Below are 19,110 nucleotides of genomic sequence, written 5' to 3' on the forward strand. Positions count from 1 at the left end.
GTCCTCAGAGGAGTTTACATTCTGGTCCCAATGATTGATTATGGCTCTGATAATGAGTTTGATAAGGCTGAAAATGTAACTTTTTCTTTTCTGTGAATACAGCTTTATAAAATAACCATGAAGCATGCTAATGAAGTTAATAGAATACTTGAGTTCTCATTCTTACTCATATAAATAAGAGAGTAGTATATTAGAAAATCACAAATATTTAAACCATAGTTTTTATTATTTTCAAATCTGCCATTTGTTATCTTTGTTAACGGTTTATTTTAATCAGACTTTATTCTTTTTTTTTCTTTTTTTTTTTTTTCCCTTTGGACTTCATTCTTTTGTTTCTAATCTTTCTTTTCCAGAAACTGGCAGACCTTTCTCTTCGTATCCAGCAAATTGAAACAACTCTCAATATTTTAGATGCAAAGGTTTGTATTTCTGAATAATTTATAGGATAAACTTTGCTCTACATATACCAACTGTCTCAGTCACACTTAACTTTAATTGCATTTAGAAATGAATTCAATTTAGCTCCTGCATCCATGAAGTGGTGCAGTGTGTTCTTTTGTTTAATTTATTATAATTGCAAAGGAAATGATCTTCATTATGAACCACTGAGTCTGTTTAAATGTACACATGGGTCAAGGTTTTCTTTCATTATTTGAATCAAAAGCATAATGAGTAACATGTTAACAAATTGAACTGTTACATAGTTTACTTCATTTGATGGAAAACTCACAGTTATCTTAATAGTAATCACTGATAACACAGGAAAAATTATGTAAAACTTTACATGTCTCCAGAGCAAAATTTGGAGAAAATATCACCTATTTTCCATTTGTAAATATATTAAATGCTAAAGTAAAGAATACCAATTTTGATGTCAGAAATTACAAAAGATAACTTTTTATCTTATAAAAGCAAAAATAGAAGGTTGTTTTGATTTGAAAGCTTGCAGGTTTTGTGTGCTTTTCTTGTGTATAAAATAATGGAGATGCTAGTATATTTTTGTGACTTTGTCCTTTTTTTTAACATCTTTATTGGAGTATAATTGCTTTACAATGGTGTGTTAGTTTCTGCTTTATAACAAAGTGAATCAGCTATACATATGTGACTTTGTCCTTTTATCCATAAGTTTGATCTGAAAAAATATGTATTGAATATTTATAAGGAAGTGAAATGACTAATATCTTTTAACATAAGGATCAGAATGTCTGGCTTGTACTTTCTACATCTTCCTGTGGACTTCAGCCACTGTATTTCCCTCAGAACATTTCTTTAGCTTGTAATTTAGGATACTTGGCCTTGAACATGTTCAAGATAGTCTCTTAGTAGCCATACCCACTTGAAACTATTTGGGCCATAGCCACTGCGCTAAATACTGTCATCAGTCAACAGTTCTCAATGAATATTGCTGCTTCAGATCTTATTACCATTGGTTTTTCATTATTCTTTATAATGAATATGTGTATTATTTTAATGTTTGTGGAATCCTTAAGTTAGAGTTCAAGGTCGCAAGTTAAATTGCCATATGGACAGATTAAACTTAATTTTTTTCATGGCCATAGAGTTAATCCTCAAAGTTAGCCAAACATTTGACAAATGTATATTCATTGATATCAGGATGAAATCAGAAAAGAGGGTTTGCATGGATCTTGCAAATCCAACCTGAAATGCTTAACCACTGACACCATGCTCATTTTTTGTGTATGAAAAATAATGCATTTTAGTAATGCATTATTTAGTAATGCATTCAGTGATGTTACTAAAGAAAAAAAAGGAATAAGCTGTATCATACATTAAAATGTGGCAAGAGTTTTCTCATTTCCCAGATTATTCAAACTTAAAATGTGCTACAAAGCACTTTTTGAGGGGTAACAAAATATGTTTAATAAAAATCTTTTTACAACTTTGTGAGGTAAGTTTTCTTATCCCCACTTTACAAGTGAGAAAATTGAGGCCTAGGACGATTTACACAAGGTCACATATTTTGTGACTTAGACCTAGGCAATCTGACTCCAAATCCCATGCTCTCATTCCTTACACTAGGATTCCTTAGATTTTAAAAATAATTCCTGAGAAAGAATGGTGATATGCTAAATTAGATTGGTGAGAAATTCTTCAAAAATATTTTATTTGTGAATGCCTTTCGCTTTTAAGTAGTTTATGGCATGGAGAATTTCAACCAAAGATGAGATTTTATAAACCTATTTCTATAGGCTTAAAAACTTATGACAACTATTTAAAACACACACACACACACTTAGAAACTTAGTGTTTAAGAACCTAATATTATCCTCATATACCAACATTAATTTTCTTTTCTCAGTTGTCATCTATCCCAGGGCTAGATGATGTCACATTTGAAGTATCTCCTGTAAGTGTCACTAGGATCACAAATGAAACACATTCTGAAACCACTTCAGAGCAATCACAGGTAAGTATTTAAGTTCCAGGAAACATGAGCAGATATCTTGGTTGAACCAAATAGACTTAATCAGCTGGTTTGAAGAAAGAAGTTAAATAAAAATGTAACACTTTGAATAGTAATATTTTAAACTTTAAGATAGAAAATGAAGTTTGAAAAAAAGTTATTAGCTTTTCATTTGTTATTTTGAAGGGCTTCCTGAAGTTAATATTTTTCTTGCCTATAAAAAAAAGAAAACCTATACAGAACTAGGAAAAATCTTGAATGTAATTGTTTTCTTCAAGTTCACTATGGAAATATTTTTCTTAGTTCTTATAAGAAATGTATCTTTTAAATGTTTTATTATAAAAACTTTCAAACGTGAACAAAAATAGAATAGTACAATGAATACCCAAATGCCCATTACGTGGATTCACCAGTTAAGATTTTGTTGCAAATGCTTCATCTTTTTTTGTCACTTACTGAAGTGAATTCCAAGCATCATGTTATTTCACCCCTGTATAATTCCTTGTGAAAAGTTCTGAAATTTTCTTGTGTAACCACAATGCCTTTATCATATACAATATAATTAACAATAATTCCCTGGTAATATCTAACTCCTTGTTGCCTGAAGTCTGCTCCGTGGGCCAGCAGCCTCAGAATCACCAGAGGGCTTGTTAGAAATGCGGGATCTCAGGTTCTACCCCAGACTTACGGAATCAGAATCTGCATTTTAACAAGATTCCTATGTGATTTGTAGACTCTTGAAATTTGAGAGATCCTGATCTAAGAAATACCGGTTGTCTTATAAAGTGTGTTTTGGGAGTTGATTTGTTTAAATCAACATCCTAGTAAGACCCATGCTTTGTGTTTGTTTCTTATGTCTTAATGTTCATTTATGCTCTGTATAAATTTAAATTTTATATGACTTTTTATTTCAAGAAATAAAAATTCTTTGTTGTTTAAGAACAGATAATCTCTAGTGTATCTCAGTGAGGTATTAAAATCCAAAATAAAATAATCACTAAAATGGTGGTCTAACAAGTAATACCAAACAAGCAGACTTCCTATCTATATGGAATTCTGCATTTGTACCTGGAGGTACTTTTCACAGGATATTTTTTAGATCATGATGGTGTTGACCATGATGATAATAACTAAACATGTAAAGGTTTTTTACTGTGTGAGGCATGCTTAGTGCTTTTTATAAATTAAGTCAATTCTCACAACAGCCCTGTGTTTACAGATATGTCAAATGAGGTACACAGAGGTTAAGTAACTTGCTGAAGGTCAAACAGTAAGAGCTGGAATTTTAACCCAGGCAATCTGGTGTCAAGAATCCTAGCTCTTCTATGCTACACTGCACTGTCTCCAGTACCTGTGTTGAACTTGTTAAACAGATTGAGTACATGTGGTGCAAGGCCCTGTGGGAGAAGCCATATATTTAGAGATATTATGTATTTGGGGAATGAATTAGATGACCATTTACTTAATAATTAGATATTAGAAAATTAAACATCCACTTAATATAACAAATTCCATTATGATGGCCACTGGAATATATATAATATACAAGAGTAAATCCAGATGTTTAGAGGAGTTTAACTTCACAAGGTTTTTTCAGTTAAAGATGGACCATCCTTTCTCTAGAACAAGGCATGTGTAAAAAATATTAAATGTTTCCACCCTACCTAGTAATTATTCTTTGGAGGATACTAACTGTCATATGTTTCTATAAATTTCTAAAGTGGTATCTAACTTTTAATATTAATTTTTCCAGGTGTTATTATGCATGCCATCTATAATGTGTATTTTAAAACTTACGCAGTTGTGTTGGTCTTGCCTATTTAAGGTCTCAAAAAATTGATTATGAGTAATCACAACTGAATTATCTAAAATTCAGAATGACCTGATAGTCTGGCAGTTTTATTTAAAAATAGTATATTAATTCATTTGGAGAATTTATGAAGTGTTATTGGCTTCCTGAGTTTTAAAAATGTCCTAAAATTGTCTCTTGATTGGATTAATAAAATCAGCATGTTCAGCATGTTCTTAATATTGAAATCAACTTTTTAATTTCTTCTCCATTGTTTTTAGTTGGTATATTTTATGTAAAATGTTTTGAAATGGACTGAAGTATTGCTTAACACAGAATTTCAATTGACATTACAGTCAACTCACTTACCAGATAAAGGATAATCGTGAACTTTTTTTTTAATCATCCATTCATTGCATTCTCCAATCTATTGATATATATGAGTCAAAGACCCAAGGTTTGCATGCTGATTTTTCTGCAACTTTAATTTCATGGTTCAGATCTTATCATTACTCACAATAGAACATCCAACTGTGCAGATTGAGATTAATTTGAGAATAACATGAAGGACAGTTGAGAAGTATGATAGAGGATTTGAGTCATTCAAATAGCAAAGGTGTAAGACCTGATATAATTAAACCTTGTTGAGGTCTTAGTTATTAGGCCAAAGTTAAAGGCTGAGTTTTAAAATCCATTGGTCTTATATGTAATTATCATTTGCTCCATTGTGCTACTGTATGAGTTTATTGTCCCTATTCTTTTAAAAGCATACTTGGGTCTTGTTTGAATTTTTTATTTAATTAAATGTTTTGGACAGTTTGTAATTATGTATTTTACAGATGAATGTGTATATAAACATATATATACACACACATGCACACACACGTGCGTGCACACTTTTGTACACTTGACACTGTCATATAACAGGAGTAACCTAAAGGATTTTTGGATGTTTTATTTGCTTCAGCATTTAAAAGAGATTTAATTTATATTTGAATTATCTGAGGAAAAACCTTAACATATAATTCATATTCTAAAAACTATGACTACTTAAAGATTTTTTTGATTTATTTACATTTCAGCATAGATATGTAGACATAAAATTGATTTTATTCAGTTAAGGAACTTATTCTTAATGCTAACATACAGATAGTGAGTGAAAATTCACTAACTAGACTTACTCTAAATGTTTAGGTTGATAGAAAAATCAAGAACTGTATATAGACAGTCCTAGCTTTGCACTTAAGTGAAGATAGGGTTCCAATATGGACAAGTTTCAGTTAACATCGTACCATGCAAAGTTGAGAACTGCCTATATGATAAAAACATTTTTGTCCATAAAGACCATTCCCCAGTATTCTTCATTATAAGTAGTAATTTTTATAATGTTAATAATTCCATCATAGCTGAAATATATAAAAACATAATTTTGTCTGAGAAATGGGTTTCTTTTCCACAGATTCTCCAGGCATTGCCTTTAAAGATGTTAGAATAGCTGTATCCACTTAGAACAAGATTATTCAATGAATGAGGAATATAATTGTGTAGACGGTATAGATACCCAGAAAATCAATTTTCTGTCCGCTTCAGTTGAACAGTTGACAAATCAGATAGCTTTATTAGCTTTATTAAAAGTTTTATTAAAATAATAGGTCCATCAATAATTCATGTTTTATATCAGCACTTGGGACAAGTAAAGCAGAATTCTAATTTTTTAATGCCATGAATATATTTACATCTTTATGGAACAATATAGTGTTGATATTAAGTGTAACTTCCTCTGAAATCATATTTAAGTATTTGTAAATATTTGGAAACATGTATCCCATAATTAAATTATTGGTAAATTTAGAAATATGATTTTTTTCTGATATTGATTGCTTTAGAATTATAAAAAGAAACATCCCTTTTAAGTAACATGACAGACCCCTTTTGTGAATTGTCTAAAGATTTATATGCAATACTCTCTACAGCCGAACAGTTTGCAAGACTCTGGACCACAGGAAACTGAAGTAACACCAGAAAATATCTTAACTGTAGCCAAGGATCCAAGATATGCCAGATATCTCAAAATGGTTCAAGTGGTAAGCTAATTTTGTCTGTCTTCTCTGTCTAGCAGCCTCCTCTGAAATTCTTAACCCTGGAGGTTTCATTGTTATTTTTTCAATCTGAGAAATCTGCTAAACCGAGTGACCAAGTTTTCTACTCTCTTACTTCTTTTCTATGTTTAATGAATGCCCTGATAAAGAGTAAGCAGGAGTCAAATCTTTCTAATTAAAACTGACCTCACACTTCAAATTAACATAGTTTAGTATAGATTTATGTAAATTTTTTGCTTTACATAATCTTTGTAAATCTTGGATGTATCAGATAGAGGAATGAAAGTGGACTATTCACTTAATAAATCGTATGGCTTTAGCTTAATTTCCTGTATGCTAACACAAATGGTTTTTTGTGTATTTTTATTCTGAATTTCACCTGTCAATAGTTTGATTCATAGAAAAGAGCATAAGTCACTTGGCCATGTAAGGTAATGCTTTTAATATTATGACTTGAGAATGTGTATTTTTTCTAAGAAATCATTACATGGTATGATGCAAAAAAGTACAACACAATATTTGCTCTTCTATAACAGCGGAAGTTAATTTCATTCCTGTAGAAAGTCCTATTACAGTAGTTAAAGGAGCTAGCTGTCCATTTTTCAGTTGATCAAAAAATTAATGCTTCTGTAAAATTCTGTTATCAGGCAAAAGATGGACTGATATTAAAGAAGAACAGTTTTGCTGTTCTTGGCATTATTTATCACCAAAATAATTTAAAAGCTAAGACTGTCTGACAACCAGAAAGAGTAGGTTGGCTTATTTAGAAGCTACATTGGTGACAATGGGGAGAAGAAAGTACATTCACTTTTTCTAGCTGTCAGAAGTAGCTGTGTCACTTTCAAAATTCTTCATTGACAGTCAAAGCTCTGGGCTTTAGGCTTTGGCGACAAAAACAGACTTTGGGTTGAAAATATATAAATTTTTTAAACTAAAAGTAAAATAGAGCTAGTTTGAGTGTGAATCATGATAAATGAATTTTTAAAACTAAAACCCAGGAAAGCTTAAGCTAAGCTTAAAATATGGACTGTTAAAAACTATGTCTTTGACACTTTCAAACAAAAGATGAAAAGTTTCAGAGTAACTCTGAAAGGCTTTTTATTTAGTCTCTTCTTGCCTAACCTATATAAAATAGGAAATGGGAAAATCTACTTGATATCTATGACCGCCTTGAAATATTTGATAAAAGACCACATCTTAGGATAACTGTTATATTCTTAATACATTGCCTCTGACTTTACAAGAATTTGAAAAATCCTTATTTTCCTTTTCAGTATTAATCCACTGTCCTTTTATTCCACAAATATTTATTAAACACTTACCCTAAGGTACCATATTAGATATTGTCTAGATTTATTTAGCCAACTAAGGTTCCCAGACACCACTTGTCAATTTTATTTTTGTTATTAATTACTTAGACAAATTTCATTGCTTTTCAGAATTTCATATATAATATATATCATATGTTTGCATGTATATATGTAAATGATTCTTTACATATTTATTCTTCTAATCATGTAGTTTACCATCTCACTAGGAATAAAAGCCAAAGTCCTTCAGAGGCCCGTGAGATGCTATACAATTTAGTTCCCTAATTACCTTTCTAATCTCATATCTTCACTCACTCTGCTCCAGCTCTACTGTCCTCCTTGATGTTCCTTGAATAAATATATGGACAGTCGCATGTCTCGGGGCCTTTGCATCAGTTCTCTCTACCTGAAACACTTTTCCCAAATATCTTTCTGGTTTGCTCCCTCTCTTCCTTCAAATATTTGCAGAAATGTTACCTTCTTTCTAGTCCCATTCCTTTTACTCCTTCCCTACTATATTTTTCTTCATATAACCATCTAATTATATGCAAAATACTACATATTTTACGTACATTGTTTGTGTCTCTGCTGCTCCTAGAATATACACCTTTTTGTTTACTGCCCTATTCCCAGTTCCTAGAACCATACCTGTCACATAGTATTTACCTATGAATGAAAATGACGGTATTTTTCTCTATACTGTTTTAATTTTTGATAGGTTTTGGTGATAGATTTCTTTTTTACACTAGCTCAGTGGTTTTTAGAGTAAAAAACTTGTTCAAGATATAGGTTTCTAGTTCCCACCCTACTAAATGAGAATCTCTGCAGTTAGAACTCAGAGCCAGAGCATACGTGCTTTGAGAAATGCTCTTCTGATTAAGAACTGTTTAAAAATATTTTACACTGTTTTTTTTTTTTTTATAAATTTATTTATTTAATTTACTTTTGGCTGCGTTGGGTCTCCGTTGCTGTGCACAGACTTTCTCTAGTTGTGGCGAGCGGGGGCTACTCTTCATTGCAGTGCGCAGGCTTCTCATTGCAGTGGCTTCTCTTTTTGCGGAGCACAGGCTCTAGGCACGCGGGCTTCAGTAGTTGTGGCACGTGGGCTCAGTAGTTGTGGCTTGCGGGCTCTAGAGTGCAGGCTCAGTAGCTGTGGTGCACGGACTTAGTTGCTCCGTGGCATGTGAGATCTTCCCAGACCAGGGCTCGAACCCGTGTCCCCTGCATTGGCAGGCAGATTCTTAACCACTGCACCACCAGGAAAGCCCCTTTACACTGTTTTATAACACCAAATAATTTTTATCTCAAAACATTTAAGAAGTAATAAATTGTTAGTTTTATTTCTTATTTTTTAATCTAATTCTATAGCAGTATCTGGCACTTAGCTTTAGCCCATCCTTTTTGCTTGGTGTCACCATGAGCAGGGGTTTAATTTTCTCTGCTTCAGACTTTTTGATGTTTTTAGTCCAATTTCCTTGATTTTAGTCCTTTGCCTCCCTTCTGCCTTTGGTACGGGTGTTTCTAATTCCTGAACATTTCCAGTGTTCTGGAAGTGCTGCTTCTTTGTGGTCTCCTCCTCTCCAGGCACATGGACTTGGCCTTCCTTTGCTATGCTAAGTCATCATTCTTTTATCTGCTTTTAATTTCCATGTATTGTGGTTCGTGTATGCCTCTTAGTCATTAAAATTGGAGTTCGTGTTTTTTCTTTTTGCCTTATTGTTTGGGGGTAATAATTTTCAAGAAGAAAGCAGGGACCAACATCTTTGCTTTGAAATTATAAGTTCATCCAAGTTAAATTTAATTTTATTGTTTTTAGTTCATTGTGCCAACCTGTATCCCAGAATCTTATTACCCAACTTTTGTTTCCTACTGCTCCCTGTCCTACATTTCATTCTTCAGACAAAACCACAAAACTTTCTCAATATAAGCTCCATGCTTTCCCACCTCTGAATCTAGATCCCCCTTCTCTTGACCACTACATGTCCAAATTCTACTCATCTGACATGTTCCTATGAACACTTTAACTAAATTATCCCAGATTCTGAACCCACCAACACATAAAGCCAGAAGTGATATCTCCCTTCATCTATCTGTCCAACCACTTTATCTGTATTTTTTCTCACTTCATATCTTGTTCTTTGATAATTTTAAAATATTTTTATCTACTTGTGTTGAAAAGGAAATGAGTGGAAGAACTATATCTTGATCGATCTTTGTATTCACTTTAACACCTTACCTAAAAAGGTGCTCAATCAATATTTGTTTTTTTGTTGATGGTTTTTTGTTTGTTTTGTTTGTTTTTTGGTTGTTTGGGTTTTTTTTGGCCGAGCTGTGCGGCATGCAGGGATCTTTCTTCCCTGACCAGGGATCAAACCGGTGCCCACTGCACTGGACTGCCAGGGAAGTCCCAATATTTGTTGAATGTACTATTTTATCCTGCATATTATAACTCTCTTTCTCAACTTTGTGTCCCCTAGAAATGTATAAATGTCCTCCTATTTCGTCAAGTTACTGATTTAAAATGTTTTGTAGAACCAAACCAAGAATAGACCAAGTAGAGGTCTCCCTCAAGGTTGATGTGAACCTGCCAATCATTATTCTTTCGATGATAGTTATTAAGCCATCTATAAATCCACTATTTGTCCTGTTTCCTAAGAATATCATGGGTGACTGTCAAAATATCCAACCAGAGATGTAGCAACATGTTTGACAATGCCCAGGATTGTCTTTCATTGGCATGGTCACTAATAGAGTTCCTATCACTTCTGCATCATCATTCAGTTCTGGCTTTTTGTTTAAATATAAGTATGAAATCATTAAATCAGTTCCCCTCATTGCTTTCTCTATTTGTTGGAGGATGAAATTTTCAGCGAGGTAACTTAGGAATTTATCAGATGCTCTGATTTGAACAAAATTAAGCTGCCAGTACAGGTAAAGAGCTAATGTCTCCACCCATCATGGCAGTATCTTATCCTTGTGCTTGTTTGCAACATGTTTTAGGAAAACTTGACCTAAATCCTCCATCTGTTCAGGTGGCCAAAAAGTATGTTCCTTCTGATAGTACAACTATTGCCTTCCTTTAACCTCATTTAGGGATTCCTTTATCCCATGTTCAAGAATTTCCATATACATGTGTATGTATTGGTTTAAAGGTATCTTCTGACTTCCATTATAAAACATTGTAAGGTACTCCTTTCAAATGCCACTTCCCATTCATGGATTCCTAAGTGTTAATCCCTGAGATTTACTTATGTTGAAATTTCAGGTTTGCTATATACAAATAGACACACATACTTTTTTTTAAGCTGTTGGATTTGTTTTCTATTTGTTTATATCTCTTCTCTTAATCAGTACCTGATAGTTCTTTTACTCTGCTTTTCTCCCCTGTGGTGTTATTATTGTTCATAGTCTTACAGTTTTAATTGAGGAATTTTTTTATCCTTTTGATTTCAGTTTAAAGCCCCTTGATCATACCTATGGGTCTTGCTAAGCATAAAATTTTGGTTCTTCTGAACTACTTAACACTTTTCCAGGAGTATAATCATTCTAGTGTCATAAGTCATCACCTAAAATATTGATTCAGCAGCATCTGCATAGCTAGTTGTGTTTCCTGTATCTGTATTTTTACAAAACTATAACTTTAAAGAACAAATTATGATACTACCCTGCTTTAGAAAATGCCTCACAGAAGTAGAGAAGAGTCATTAGAGACCCATTGCAATCTGTATTATTGAATATTCCAATTTCTGTCATTGACATGGGAAGAATCTAGATAGCTTTGTATCTCTATACTCCAGGATAGTAAATTGCCTTCCTGTTTTTTTGTGTTAGTCTTCTATGCTGTTTATTCTTCCAAGGTGATTCAGTTCCTTGAGAGTGACTGAGAACAAACAGGGTTCAGAGGGATATAGGTAGAAAGAAAAACAAATTTGATGTAAGAGCCTAACCCCAGCTAATTCTAGAGGGTAGCTTTATTAGGAATTGCCTTATCAATACTAGAAAGTGTTTCACTTTCCCAAAAAGATTGTAGATTTTCATTAAAATGCCCAATTTTTCTCAACCTCAGAGGGTGACTAAGGTTTCTCTTGCTTACCATCACTAAAAATTTAGTTTTAGTTGTTAACGTGGAGAAAGGCCATATCAGCATAATTCATCAAATGAGTTCTGTTTTGTCTATTGGTATGATCTCAAGTAGTTTATGACCCACCATACCATTACTATGGATGCATGTTATCAAAGCTGAATTTTAGAAGCCTACATTCTGGAATTTAGGGAATTGTTTGTATCAACAAAAGGAAAGATAGCATGGTCTCCAGAAAACCTGTCTTTCTGAAAAAAATCACTATATACCAACAATATAAAAATCTACTCCTAAGATCCCCCAAATAACCATTCTCTACCCAAAAGGGAATTAACAGTGCCACAAGTTCTCTCCGCTACTAAGGACAGTAATAGGATTTCTTTCATTTTTAATTGCCTTTATATTTTTGTCATTTAAAAATATGAGTTGCTGCTCCATAAGCAGAGTCTTTCTTATACCTGTAATTCCACATATGCTTAGTTTCTCATCTTTTTCCAAAATATAATATTCTTCCAGTCAGCATCTGAATACTTACTAAGTCCTCAACCCTTTTGTAATCTTTTCTCTTCCTTCCTTCCTGAATTGTTATTTAGTACTATGTCATTCCCTCTCATAAGACAGTGAGTGTGTTTCTCAAGCACTTTCAGCTTCTCCACTTGTATAAAAGTTTGAATTTGCTGACTACCCATGTAGTGGTCACTCACTTCAGATAGGAAGACATAGAAAGTCCTGTAACTTACAAACCCTGATGTTTTAAAAAAAAATTCGGGCTTTCTGGGTATCAGGATGAACTACAGTCTTTTTTGGCTTTCTTTGTAAGCTGCCCTGAAAACTTCCTCTTCCTGGGTCCTAGATATCTCCTGGAATGTATTGCTTTTATATTTGCCTTTCCTCACTTGTCACATACCTGTAAATCTACTTTAGAGACTAGGTAATTAAAACTGCTTAATATAAACTCCTTTAAACAGAAGCCAACAAAATCTTTCAAATGTCACAAGTACCAATGCACAGAGAAATAAGCTGTGCCCTTCTTTTTGGTCTCTGTACCTTTTTCTGTCACCCCTGGATTACTACCTTCTGTGAGGTACAAAATGATTACAGTTCCAGGACGTAGTTACCTACGAGACAATTTGAATGCCTCAGGGTACACACCAAGATCTTTACTTCGTACTTCTGGGATGCAACATGCTATGTAGTTTCTTAGCTTTGTCATGCAATCCTGTGTGACCATATTCAGACCATATTGGCTCTTAAGGTCTTAGTCCCCTCAAACATAAAATGATATCTAAAGTTCTCTCTACATTTATGATCCATTAATTGATCTCCAAATTTGGATCTCATTATTAATGAATGTTCCTGGAACACCTGCTGGCGTTTACTGGTTTTTTTTTTTTTTTTTTCCTTTTAAAGCAAGTTTTACAGAATATTTTTCAGTGAGTAATAATGTTGTGTTCCAGATATGGCAGGTAATTGATTCTGATTTAATGTTTGTTGTCATAATAGTGCAGCACAAGTCTTTACTAAATTATATATTGCATTTATAACATAACTGGAATTGTGTGCATAGATCACTTTTCCAACAGTTCTCCCCTTTTTACTGGCAGAGCTTGGTGAATCCTTTGCCAGTAATAAATTGCATTGGGAAAATTCGACTTCCACATCAAGAAGCTAATGACTTGTATTTTTTGAAACCATATTTGCCAAAACAGTCTCTTTGGACACTTAGTTTTTTTAAAAAGCTCTATTTTCTTTGGCTGGCTTAAAATGTGAATTGAATAATCTTGGTTCTGGTGGTTCTGATGCATCTGTTGCCAGCAGTGGATGTTGGCCTGGGGAAATGTGAGTTCCATTACCTAAGGAAAGAATCTTCAACTGATTATTAAAAATGTTCATCAAGAAATTATATACCTTGGACCTGGGGAAACTAATCAAGCATGAAGTAGAGTACTCTTTAGATAAGGTATAGTTTTTTAAGAGTAATTAAGGGCTTTAAAACCTTGTTTGGGACATGACCCACATGTGACTTCCCATGGTCTAGAGAGTTCTAGGGTAGGTTCCTCATCAGTGATTGGCAGTATAGTCAAAAGGAGGCGCTACTGGTTCATATATAGTCAGAGCTATGGAAAACACTGGTGCAGATTTAGTTTAACAATTATATGCTATTTTTTATTTTTATTTTTAATTCTGTAGGTATTTTAATATGTGTTTTGTTTATAATAGCTAAAGTTTACTAACCAGTATCAAGGTCAGTATTTATTGATTACATAAAGGTTTGGGGGCAGACAATTTCCTCTGGTGTTTTAGCATCACACTGTTCATTGAAGGTAAAAGCTAGCATGTACAATGATTGATTTCCCACACATACGAATGTAGATAAAGAAAAGATACAGGCGAACATACATGTCTGTTTAATTAGTTGTGTAATTTAGCCAGCTTTGAAAATTGAAAAGGGAAAATACTTTATCCTTCCCAGTTCCATTTCCATTTGACTATAAAAGAGATAAGCAAAGCTTAGCAGAATGGTAAGCTGCATGAGTAGTAACTTTGAGTTGGCATAAGTGGAACTCAAGTGACCACAGTTATCCTGCTTCCTCTACATTCTATCTTGCATCAAATGCAAGAAGGATTGGATAGAGATTTTCCCTAAGGCAGAAAACAGTGACAGTTAGCTGCCAATTGAGAGCCCCTGAGGTAACAGCCTATGCTTTGCCATGGCCTGAGTATCTGGAAAACCTAGAAACGGGTACTTTTTGTTGTATCTTTGGCAAAAAACAAACAAACAAAGAAACAAAACAAAACAAAAACTACCCAAATTACTTATTCTCTGCTAAAGTCAGTGAACTAACCTCTAAGGAAACCATGTGTAAAGAATTATTATGCCAGTTTTCCAGATTATGATTTTTCAATATTATGGCTTCCTTTTGAATCCTTCCCAAGTTTCCTTGAAATTGAAAGTTAGGGAGGCCAGAACCAGTCATACCATGTACACATTTAAGGTTAAGAAGTATTGCTTTATGACGTATTTACCCTTTTGTTTATTCCTTATTTTATTTTTCTCATATATTTTTGTTAGAGAGCAGTAAACAATATTGCTAAATTCAGGTTTTAAATTTCTTGCTTTCCTGATGTATTTGTTTTCCTGATTTCTTGTTTTCCTTAGAACACTGAAGGGAAAACACATAGTGGGCAGACCCTACAAAGTTAGATGGTTGTCAGTATCCATTTGGTAATATTATATGCACCTGCCTTGATGCTTATCTGTTCCTCACATTTTCTTCACTAATACCACTTTTGCCATAATCATACAGCTCAGAATATTTTTTTTTTTTAAAGATTTATTTTATTGATTGATTGATTGATTGATTGATTGCTATGTTGGGTCTATGTTTCTGTGCTAGGGCTTTCTCTAGTTGCGGCAAGCAGGGGCCACTCTTCATCGCGGTGCGCGGGCCTCCCACTATCGTGGCCTCTCCTGTTGTGGAGCATAGGCTCCAGACGCGCAGGCTCAGTAGTTGTGGCTCACGGGCCCAGTTGCTCCACGGCACGTGGGATCTTCCCAGACCAGGGCTCGAACCCGCGTCCCCTGCACTAGCAGGCAGATTCTCAACCACTGCGCCACTAGGGAAGCCCACTCAGAATATTTTTAATGCTTGCATATTTTCCATTATAGCTATCCTTGTGTGGCATTCAATTGCCATGAAAGTAATTTTTGTTAAGTTTCTTTGCACCTCTTTTTTTTTTTTTTGGTTGCGTTGGGTCTTTGTTGCGGCGCATGGGCTCTTTGTTGTGGCATGCACGCTTCCCTCTAGTTGTGGTGCACGGGCTCCAGAGCACGCGGGCTCAGTAGTTGTGGCATGCGGGCCTCATGTGTCATGTGGGATCTTGGTTACCCGACCAGGGATCGAACCTGCATCCCCTGCATTGGAGAGCGGATTCTTAACCACTGGACCGTAAGGGAAGCCTCGCCATGCAAGTATTGATTTGAATAATTTGTTTATAGGAACTAGTTGTTTAACCATAACTGTTTTTATTTATGGTGCTTATAACCTCTGGAAAATATATACATATTTTGAACTGTGAACTTCAGGAAGGTTTAGAATTCTCAGTCATATTTGATGAACGGTCATACATCAACAAGCCAGTGTACACAGATGCCAGTCTCAGAGTTGTAGGGGGATATTTGGTTGCTGCATGAATTCTTTGATTTTTAGTAATGTATCAGATAATTTAAATTAATTTAAATAAAACAAAATTTAAAGGAGGAGTAAGTGCAACATAAGAGAATTCGGGCACAAAATAATCTTCTTTTAAATATAATTCATAAGGTAATAAATTTAGGATGCTAAATTTGTCAAATCAGTTTTTCTTAAAACTGTGTATGAAGAGGTTATATTTCTTTAGGAATTTATTCTCCATATCATATTTTTGTATCATCAGTATCATAAATAAAGTAATTTAGATAATGTGTGGGACAGCATATCTGAAACAGTCCTTTCAAGCCGAAACATTTAATTATTTATTTCAGTTTATTTATTTTGCTAAGTGCCAAAAAAATTTACTTCATCTGCCTTAAATTCATTATAACACCATAACTATGCACTTCTCCCCACAAAAGAAAGAAAAAGGAGTAGAAGTAAGCAATCACATACAGGGGAGAGAACTTTTAGAGGGTAAGCTTAAGGTAGTTTTGAATTTAATAGGAATTTCATTTAAATGATATATAAAATGGAAACCAATAAAGACCAGGGGATTTAGCAGAAGAATATTTTTATCTTTTGACTTCATATCTTTCATTTCAACTAATTTAAACAACTCCTTAACTCTTATGATAGAAGTTGTGACAAAAGCAACAGTACATCGCTATTAAAGTTCATAAGGAAGGATTTGAAGATTGCTAACAATGACAGTTTTTATACTTGCTGAAATGTGCAGTATAGTTCTTTTACTCTGAAACCGACTACAAAATTTTAGTTACCCAACTTTGATTTTTCAGTGCCCTTTTATTTTTTTTCCTACTGACCACCTTTGCCAGAAATAAGGGCCCTCACATAAAAGTTTTACAGATGGGCGAGGAGGAAATAATAGTAATGTAAATTAAGTAGTTACTTCATTAGATTTACTCTTTTTAGAAATATTGTGATTCTCACATTAACTATAAATTAGTCTGTCTAAGACTGTGTAAATTAATGGGAGAAAAAGTAAAGACCAGAGAAGCAGATGAGCTATAATAATGAAGTGGGCTCACCTCAGGTGGGAGAGAAGTGTCTTAGAGGTTTTAAAGGCCATCAGCTTGAGGAAGACATTTTAGCACCGTATTCTGACAAGGATCTCAGTGAAAGCATTCGTAATGGGGTGGAGGCCTGGTGCAGAAGATAATTGGTTTTGAATGGATCACAACGTCATTTGTAAGTTAATCTTTTGGTATTATTTTACAATTTGGAGAAAATGCTAATATGTTAACTGTATGTTTTAAAAAAAATAAAGTACATTTCAAAATATTGAATTTTATTGGGAGAAAATGAATGAAAATTATCTATTCCTCTACCGGAGGATATCTACATCTTTTGTATTTATCTTAATACTGCAATTTTTAAAAATATCTCCAGATGTAAATATATCTTACCAAAGTTTTTCATAATGTAAGGCAGCATCCTAACTTTTCTTTTCTTGTTCTTTTCCTAGCCCAAGTTCACAAATGATTTTTATTCAGTTGGTTGGTTAGACCATGTGCTGATGACCCATTGATTCATTGCCCTTCATTGTGGTTCTGAACCCACATGTAATGCCCAGTCTTGGTCATCTCTCTTTGAGTAGGTCCCTATGGAGCCCTAAGAGCATTTAATGAAAGACTCACAACACACCAGTTTAAACACATTACCACTGTCGGAAAACTACTTCAAAAGTGAATATTCTGTGGTTTTGATCAGTAGAATCATCCTTATAGTTAAATACTAAGAATTCTATTATGTATAGCTTTTATTACCATATTTACAGATATTTCATTAAGTCCTCTTTAATAGACACATATAGTAATAATGTTTTCAAAAACTGAACAAGATGCCATCTGAATTTATTATATTGATACTTTTAATTTAAGTAGCAAATTCCAAAATGATTTGCTATAGAAATTCTTTTAAAGTTTTTATTCCTGGAAAGTAAAAGTATAATTAAATTTAGAAAATTCTGTTAATACATATTTCAGAGAACAAATATCATTTGACTGAAATGAGGGATAGCAAAGCTGTAGTGTAACTGACATGTTTATAATGGAGTTCTAGCATTAATTAACCTATCATAGCAAGACTTTAAATTTTAGATATTATCTTTGCTTTATAATGAAGGGAGGAAAATGGGTCTTCCACAGCACCAAATTACTCTGAAATTAACAAATATTTGAGTAGCTACAAAGAAAACACCATGCACTTTTTTGGTCATTACACCTAACATTTATCACGTTAAAATAACATCCAGGGGAAAAATGAACACATGGGGAAATTGATACAGCTGTATTTTGAATTGTCTCATGACAATAGATCCCTCACTTTTTGAAATAATTTCTTTAAGGGTTTTTCTTGATAAGCATTTAGGTTAACTTTAGTTCCCATTTCTAAAAGGCACAGATGGAACTGCTAACATGTATTTATTTTATGAATAAAGTAATAGTAACTGCCTGGGCCCTGGTCCTCATGGCCAGTGTCATTTTTGTCCATTTTATCATGTGATTTGTTCTTACATCTTTAAAGACATCTGATGGGCAGTCAGTGAGAAATAGTTTCTCACTGGGATACTAATCTCTTGAGATAATCATTGAAAAAGGAATAATTTACTGTTAGCTCCATAGAAACCACTGTATATAGTGCTAGTCAAGATTTGTGAGCTTCCTTTTGACCACATATTTAGGTTCAAATTAATGACCCTTGGTGGCAACAGTATCTGATACTGTAATGTCAGAGTATAGCATTTTCTAAATCTGTACAAGTCATTAGAAATAAAGCTTCCCTTTTTTTTAGGTAGCCATCGTCCACTTTACAGTGATTAAGAGGTTTATTTAAATTAATTTTGTATCCCTTCATGGAAAGCTTCCAGAAGGAGATAATTGACCATGTGATTGTTTTTGTTATGATTGTTCAGTAAACATTATCTATTATATAGATGATTTCACCTGAAAATTTTATTCTAAATATAACACCTTACTAATATGATTCATAAAATGCAATATAGGTATTTTAAATATAGCACTGTTGAAAATCAGAAGGCAAAGAAATGGTTGAGTCCATTTCACTAAGTTAAAATTTAACTAAACGAAGCCTGATTGGAGGACTGGCTGCTTTTTTCCAACCCATAACATCTTTTCATTTCCTACTGATTCTTTCTTCCTTCAAATAAAAAAAGTACTATCCACCTAC

At 33.6% G+C, this 19,110-nt stretch overlaps 1 protein-coding gene across 4 annotated transcripts in view; it reads left to right on the forward strand.

Annotated features, from left to right (window-relative positions):
• Positions 1–19,110, forward strand: part of WASHC3 (WASH complex subunit 3) — a 66,785-nt gene that overhangs the window by 10,785 nt on the left and 36,890 nt on the right. For 3 of the 4 annotated variants that reach the window (XM_082419542.1, XM_082419543.1, XM_082419545.1), the window contains exons 3-5: positions 354–419; positions 2,321–2,428; positions 6,188–6,298. In XM_082419542.1, the coding sequence (XP_082275668.1) occupies positions 354–419; positions 2,321–2,428; positions 6,188–6,298 (285 nt within the window). The remainder of the gene's footprint in view (positions 1–353; positions 420–2,320; positions 2,429–6,187; positions 6,299–19,110) is intronic. The other variant, XM_082419544.1, reaches the window with a different exon arrangement.

Source organism: Balaenoptera physalus (genome assembly GCF_965194825.1).
Source record: "Balaenoptera physalus genome assembly, chromosome: 13".
Classification (NCBI taxonomy): domain Eukaryota; kingdom Metazoa; phylum Chordata; class Mammalia; order Artiodactyla; family Balaenopteridae; genus Balaenoptera; species Balaenoptera physalus.